Below are 7,795 nucleotides of genomic sequence, written 5' to 3'. Positions count from 1 at the left end.
AGGATGTCTGGCTCTAGGTCAGTGATCACACCATCGTGATTATCTGGGTCATGAAGCTCTTTTTTGTACAGTTCTTCTGTGTATTCTTGCCACCTCTTCTTAATATCTTCTGCTTCTGTTAGGTCCATACCATTTCTGTCCTTTATCGAGCCCATCTTTCCATGAAATGTTCCCTTGGTATCTCTAATTTTCTTGAAGAGATCTCTAGTCTTTCCCATTCTGTTGTTTTCCTCTATTTCTTTGCATTGATCACTGAGGAAGGCTTTCTTATCTCTTCTTGCTATTCTTTGGAACTCAGCATTCAGATGCTTATATCTTTCCTTTTCTCCTTTGCTTTTCACTTCTCTTCTTTTCACAGCTATTTGTAAGGCCTCCTCAGACAGCCATTTTGTTTTTTTGCATTTCTTTTCCATGGGGATGGTCTTGATCCCTATTTCCTTTACAGTGTCATGAACCTCTGTCCATAGTTTATCAGGCACTCTTGTCTATCATATCTAGTCCCTTAAATCTATTTCTCACACCCACTCTATAATCATAAGGGATTTGACTTAGGGCATACCTGAATGGTCTAGTGGTTTCCCCTACTTTCTTCAATTTAAGTTTAGCAATAAGGAGTTCATGGTCTGAGCCACAGTCAGCTCTGAGTCTCTTTTTTGCTGACTGCATAGAGCTTCTCCATCTTTGGCTGCAAAGAATATAATCAATCTGATTTCGGTGTTGACCATCTGGTGATGTCCATGTGTAGAGTCTTCTCTTGTGTTGTTGGAAGAGGGTGTTTGCTATGACCAGTGCATTTTCTTGGCAAGACTCTATTAGCCTTTGCCCTGCTTCATTCCGTATTCCAAGGCCAAATTTGCCTGTTACTCCAGGTGTTTCTGGACTTCCTACTTTTGCATTCCAGTCCCCTATAATGAAAAGGACATCTTTTTTGGGTGTTAATTCTAAAAGGTCTTGTAGGCCTTCATAGAACCATTCAACGTCAGCTTCTTCATCATTACTGGTTGGGGCATAGGCTTGGATCACCATGATAGTGAATGGTTTGCCTTGGAAACGAACAGAGATCATTCTGTCATTTTTGAGATTGCATCCAAAATGGACTCTTTTGTTGACCGTGATCGCTACTCCATTTCTTCTAAGGGATTCCTGCCTGCAGTAGTAGATATAATGGTCATCTGAGTTAAATTCACCCATTCCAGTCCATTTTAGTTCGCTGATTCCTAGAATGTTGACTTTAAATCTTGCCATCTCCTGTTTGACCACTTCCGATTTGCCTTGATTCATGGACCTAACATTCCAGGTTCCTATGCAATATTGCTCTTTACAGCATTGGACCTTGCTTCTATCACCAGTCACATCCACAACTGGGTATTGTTTTTGCTTTGGCTCCATCCCTTCATTCTTTCTGGAGTTATATCTCCACTGATCTCCAATAGCATATTGGGCACCTACCGACCTGGGGACTTCCCCTTTCAGTATCCTACCATTTTGCCTTTTCATACTGTTCATGGGGTTCTCAAGGCAAGAATACTGAAGTGGTTGCCATTCCCTTCTCCAGTGGACCACATTCTGTCACCGTTTCTATTGTTTCCCCATCTCTTTGCCATGAAGTGGTAGGACCAGATGCTATGAACTTAGTTTTCTAAGTGTTGAGCTTTAAGCCAACTTTTTCACTAACCTCTTTCACTTTCATCAAGAGGCTCACTAATTTACAAATTAGTGAGTTTAATATTGTGATATCTGATTCATGACTAAGTTTAGAAAATGAAGCTAGATCTCTCGCTGTGTCTGTTTGGATATATGTATGCCTCAGTATGTGTCTTTGTCTTTGGATAATGTTGCAGGGGGTTAATTTGTAAATGAGCTTTAATCTAATTGGCCTAAAAAAAGTAAGCACTTACAAATGAAACAATTCTAAATACAAGAGAAATTTAGCAATTATGAATTACTGAAGTCATAATTAATGATTTTCAGCTTCACATGAACTGGGAAATGTTCAGTATTAAATTAATACCGGGTATTAATGTTTGATCTAATTATTATAGACATGTCTAAGAGTCATTAATACTAAGCATAATATTTTCATCCTGCTTAGGTTTAATATAAGCTAAATAAAATCTTGTTATATCTGTTACAAATTTGTCAGCAAGGAAACTTTTCCATGTGAAGAAATGTTTAAGGAAAGAAAATGTAAATGAGATAAGAGTTTTTAGATAAACTCTGTTAAGAATAATTATGCTTTAGCTTCGGTGGCCTTAGTGGTTGGGGTATAGACTTGATTTACTGTGATATTGAATGGTTTGCCTTAGAAATGAATTGAGACCATTCTTTCGTTTTTGAAGTTGCAACCAAGTTGCCCCTTCTCGCCTCATTTAAGGTGATCTGTTCCTGTAAAGTGCCTGTCTGGTTCTTTTTTCCGAACCTAGCCTTCTCTAACTCCCTTACCCTACCACCACAGTGCACAGGGGTGCCAAAGAGTCAGAGAGGACTTAGTCGCTAAATACACGTGTATCCATGTCTTGCATTTCTGCAATCTGCGGACTTTTCTGGCACAGTAAGTCGTGCACTCAGAGGGACAGATGAACCTCCATTAAATACCCTATTGAAACAACAACAACAATGGGGAAAATAAAGGTAATTAGAGCACGAAAAAAGCGTAGTTGAGGCCTGGGCTCTGACCCGGGGGGCGGGGAGCCCCAGCCGCCCAGGCGGGTCGGCTCCCTGGCCAGCCCAGTCTTGCCAACTTGGGGCTCTCTGACCCGCCTCCCTTCGCGCGCGCATTTCCGGCCAGACCTAGGGAGGCCAGACATGGCGGTGCTAAACCAGCTTCTCTTTTCTTGGGGCCGCGGTTCCCGGCGGGTAAGGCAGCGCCGAAAGGGCCGGGAGCCCTGCGTGTCCCCTGCAAGATCCCCGTCCAGGGAGCGCAGACCCGGCGTCCCGGGCGCGGGGAGGAGCGCCGTGGGGCCCCACGGTCCCGGTGCGGGGAGCTAGGCGCGGGCGTCCTGCAGACGCGGGGCCGGGGCAGGGGGCTGTGGCTTCCCGGGACTGGGATGAAGAGGGGCGGTCACATCCAAGCTGCCCTCGGGAGAAGCCCTGGGGTACGTTTGTGCCCGTGTGGAGGGGCACGTTGAACGCCTGCGTGGTTCTCACAAGTTGCACATTCTTGTGAGTTTCCAGTGAAAGTCGGGCTTCCCTGGTGTCTCAGCTGGTGAAGAATCCTCCTGCAATGCAGGAGACCTGGGTTCGATCCCTGGCTTAGGTAGATCCCCTGGAGAAGGGAAAGGCTACCCACTCCAGTATTCTGGCATGGAGAATTGCATGGACTATATAGTCCATGAGGTCGCAAAGAGTCCAAGTTGCATGTAAATAGAGAGAAGGGCCCTGCACACACCTGCCGGCCTGGGTGCGAGGGGGAAAGGGAAGGAGGGGTGGGGAGCGGGGCCCAGAGGAAACATTGGCCTTAGCTGGAGTCCTTTTTTTTTAAACGAAGAAATTCGTTCACCTGTTTGTTGTTCAAAGATTAATACCAACCTGGCGTGCGTGAGTGCTAAGTCACGTTGGACTCGTTGCGGGCCCCATGAACCGTGGCCTTCTAGGCGCCTCTGTCCAGGGAATTTTCCAGGGTCTTTCCTGAGTGGGTTGCCATTTCCTACTCCAGGGGGTTTTCCCCATCTGCGGAGCAGAACTCGCCTCTCTTTAGCCTTTGCCTCCTGGATTGGCAGGTGGATTCTTTACCTCTGCACTACACCTGGGAAGCCCATATGAACGTATTCACATAAAAAAAATAGAAAGCAAATCGAGCTGTTTAAATTTCCCTGCCTGCAGTTAATGCTGGGAGCGCTGCATCTCAGGCTGGCTTCCACAGCTTTTTCTCTCCTAATTTTGTTTGGTTTTGTCAACATCTCTCCACTAGACCGATAGTCTAAAGTGGTCAAGAGGAAACAGCTAAAGAGGGAAAGAAAGAGAAAGGAAAAAGAGACTAATGATATCCAAGACAACCCCTTTCCTCAATCAAATGAAAAGAAACCTTAGTGAGCTAAGCGAAACTAAACCTGAATTCACAATTTCCTTAGCCAAGTAGAAAAATCAGTGTGCCAATTGTGAAAAAAACTTTTTTCAGTTAGAATGAGTAGCCATGTTTTTATCTTTTTTGAAAAACATGGACAAATTTCAAATTCCAGTTCTGAACACAAGGGAATACTATGAGTCTATGACGTAAGAGAGAACTTCCTTTTAAAAAGTGAGATTTGTTCAAGGCCAGGGTGTTGTTGATAGTATTTTCTCTTACAAAGATTTGGGTTGTAGGTTGTAAAAGAAGGCTACACTGTCTGATCCCTCTTAAAGAACTCTTCATTTGGATCCTATAATGGCTCTCTAAAGTAGAGAAGTCTTCAGAGATTTTTTAAAGAACACAAATTGTTAGAATTGTAGTAATAAGGTCACACAGACCGTGTCCACGATCTTCTGATGTCATTACGCAATATAGCATGAGAGGGAGAAAATGAACTAAAAATTAATTGTAACCTGACAGTTTGAAGTTCCTTTGCTTAAGAAAAATGGAAGTTTTGAGGATGGAGGTTTGAAGGCAAGAGAGTTCCTTGTAAGTGGTGTGTCTCCCTTTCCTGGCCCACACAAGCTTTGGTGTGAATTCCTGGGTGTAGAAAAGTTTTCACATCTGTGAAGTGGCAGGTTGTTCCGGGAAACATGATTTTGTGGGCAAATACAAGTTGTTACAATTAAAGCCCCCGATTTAAATATTTTAGTTATCAAGAATCTGAGAAATGTTTCATCCCTCATATATCTATTTATGAAGTGAGCTTCCCTGGTGGCTCAGATGATAAAGAATCCACCTGCAATGCAAGCAGGCCTGGGTTCGATCCCTGGGTTGGGAAGATCCCTTGGAGAAGGGACTGGCTACCCACTCTAGTATTCTGGCCTGGAGAATTCCGTGGACAGAGGAGCCTGGCAGGTCACAGTCCGTGGGGTTCCAAAGAGATGGACATGACTGAATGACTTTCACTGTTTATGAATATGGTGATTGCAGCCATGAAATTAAAAGATGCTTACTCCTTGGAAGGAAAGTTATGACCAACCTAGATAGCATATTCAAAAGCAGAGACATTACTTTGCCAACAAAGGTCTGTCTAGTCAAGGCTATGGCCAGGAAGAAAAGGGAACGATAGAGGCTGAGATGGCTGAATGGCATCACCAACTCAATGGGCATGAGTTTGAATAAACTCCGGGAGTTGGTGATGGACAGAGAGGCCTGGCGTGCTGCGATTCATGGGATCGCAAAGAGTCGGACACGACTGAGCGACTGAACTAACTAACTAACCAATATTGTGCTATGGGCTACTAGGGCTCAGTTCAGTACAGCATTTAATGAGAACTAGCTCTTTGCTTGGCTATGGGAATGCAAAGGTTAAAAAAATACAAAACTTGCTCTCACGTTGCTTTCAGTTTTACTGAGGAAAACATTCACTCATTCAGTAGTTTATCAGAAAATGCTAATTAAGTGCCTACAAAGTGTTGGGCATTCTTTGACAATCTTTACTTGGAAACTATCACTATCATCCTTGAATTAATAGCTTCTTGTATATTTTTTAAGTTATGAATAATAACTCATGATTGGACCGTCAAATAATTTAGTGGAACAAAATGAGTTTAAGAAAAGCAAAATGGAATAGAATAGAAAATACAAGAATTCATCTTATATAGTAAGGTTAAGCATACAATTTGTGGAACTTTTAAAAATTTACAGTTCTTTGATATCTCTGATGCACATTGCCATCCTTTGCCTCCTCCCTGTTTTGGGGGGCTTCTCTTGTGGCTCAGCTGGTAAAGAATCCACCTGCAATGCAGGAGACCTGGATTTGATCCCTGGGTTGGGAAGATCCCCTGGAAATTTTCCAGGGGGAACTGCTACCCACTCCAATATTCTGACCTGGAGAATTCCATGGACTGTATAGTCCATGGGGGTCACAAAGAGTCAGACACAACTGAGGGACTTTCACTTTTTTTTAAAAAATAAAGAGTAATTAGTATTTTTATAAAAATGATACTGGGCCAATATGAATTCAAGTAATATATTAATAGTTAAATTAAACAAAATAATACATGTCTGCAAACTGGCCAGTCAGAAATAACCAGGGTTAATGTTTGACCAACTTCATCCCAGGCATCTGTTTGTACTGGCAAAGAGACGGCTGACTAGCCATGTTTTTGCTTGGCTGTATCACATTTGTTTTTCACATTGAATTTAATCAACATCGTTTCATTTTATTCTGATGCTGAATACTGTCAGTGAGAAGTATAAAGCCAGCTAGATTTTTTCCCCCTTGTTTATGTTTCGAGTTTTCTTTATTTTATTTTTTTCTATCCAGAAAGCCTAAGAAATCTTTCTTTACCCAACTCAAAATTTCAGAATATAGGTTTCTTGGAGGCAGGCCTAGAATAGTGCCCAGTGAAGTGATAGTAGCTTAGTCATGTCTGACTCTTTTTGGCCCCATGGACTGTAGCCTGCCAGGCTCCTCTGTCCATGGAATTCTCCAGGCAACAATAGTGGAGTGAGTTGCCATTTAGCACAGAGTAAATAACTAACATCTGTTACATGACAGAATACATGTACTGTGCTGTGTGTAAGGCATATTTCGTACTAGGTCCTCATCCAGAATCTGTCTGAAATACTGTATTCCAGTGGGTCATGATGAGACATCAACAGACTGTGAAAATGCAGATGTGTTATTAGAATGGACATCTGAACGAAACAGTGTGTTGCTAAAGGAGACAGGGAGGGCTTCATGAAGGAGGTGGCTCCAAGCTCACTTTTGGAATTGAGTTATATGGAGCCCCAAAGACAATCTAGATATTAATACAAGGAATTGCATGTTTCAAGAAGTGAAGGAGCATGGCCTGTTTTTAAAAAGCCAAGTGGTTTGGCACTGTGGAGTTTGTGAAGTTTTGGAGTCAGAGAGAAGTGCATGGAGATGAGGCTGAACAGGCTGCCGAGGGCCCAAGGCATGCTGGGCTTCACTTATTTATGTGGCAGATCGAACATTTGCTATATGTTAGGCACTATACTAAGCCATCCAAGCATAAGAAAGAACTGATTCTTGCTCACAAAGCTTAACAGTCTAGTAACATTATGATATAATATGGCACAAAGAAGGGGGAAATGTGGAAGCAGTGATAGAATTTATTTTCTTGGGCTCCAAAATTACTGGGGACAGTGACTGTAGCCATGAAATGAAAAGATGCTTGCTCCTTGGAAGGAAGGCTGTGACAGATGTAGATGGTGTATTACAAAGCAGAGACGTCGCTTTGCTGACAGAAGACCATGTAGCCAAAGCCATGGTTATTTCCAGTAGTCATGTACTGATGTGAGATTTGGACCACAAAAAAGGCTGAGCACCAAAGAATTGATGCTTTCAAATTGTGCTGGAGAATATTCTTGAGAGTCCCTTGGACTACGAGGAGATCAAATCAGTCCATCCTAAAGGAAATCAGACCTGAACATTCATTGGAAGGACTGAAGCTGAAGCTCCAATACTTTGGCCGCCTGATATGAAGAGCTACTCATTGGTAAAGACCCTGATTCTGGGAAAGGTTGAAGGCAAAAGAAGTGGGTGGCAGAGGATGAGATGGTTAGGTTGTATCACTGACTCAATGGGCATGAATCTAAGCAAACTGAGAGATGGTGGAGGACAGAGGAGCCTGGTGTGCTACAGTCCATGAGGTTGCAAAGCATCATATAGGACTTAGCAATAATCACCTTAGGGGGAACATTTGCTTGCTGAGG

At 42.9% G+C, this 7,795-nt stretch overlaps 1 protein-coding gene across 1 annotated transcript in view; it reads left to right on the top strand.

Annotated features, from left to right (window-relative positions):
• Positions 1-2,754: 2,754 nt before the first annotated feature.
• The window catches only part of DECR1 (2,4-dienoyl CoA reductase 1, mitochondrial), a 43,508-nt gene continuing 38,467 nt past the window's right edge, over positions 2,755-7,795 (top strand). Inside the window, exon 1 of the mRNA XM_010862079.1 lies at positions 2,755-2,856. Within this exon, the coding sequence (XP_010860381.1) occupies positions 2,806-2,856 (51 nt within the window). The 5' untranslated portion in view covers positions 2,755-2,805. The remainder of the gene's footprint in view (positions 2,857-7,795) is intronic.

This window comes from Bison bison, unplaced genomic scaffold (assembly GCF_000754665.1).
Source record: "Bison bison bison isolate TAMUID 2011002044 unplaced genomic scaffold, Bison_UMD1.0 scf7180017858048, whole genome shotgun sequence".
In the NCBI taxonomy this organism is placed as follows: Eukaryota; Metazoa; Chordata; class Mammalia; order Artiodactyla; family Bovidae; genus Bison; species Bison bison.
This window is presented reverse-complemented; position numbering and strand designations above follow the sequence as displayed.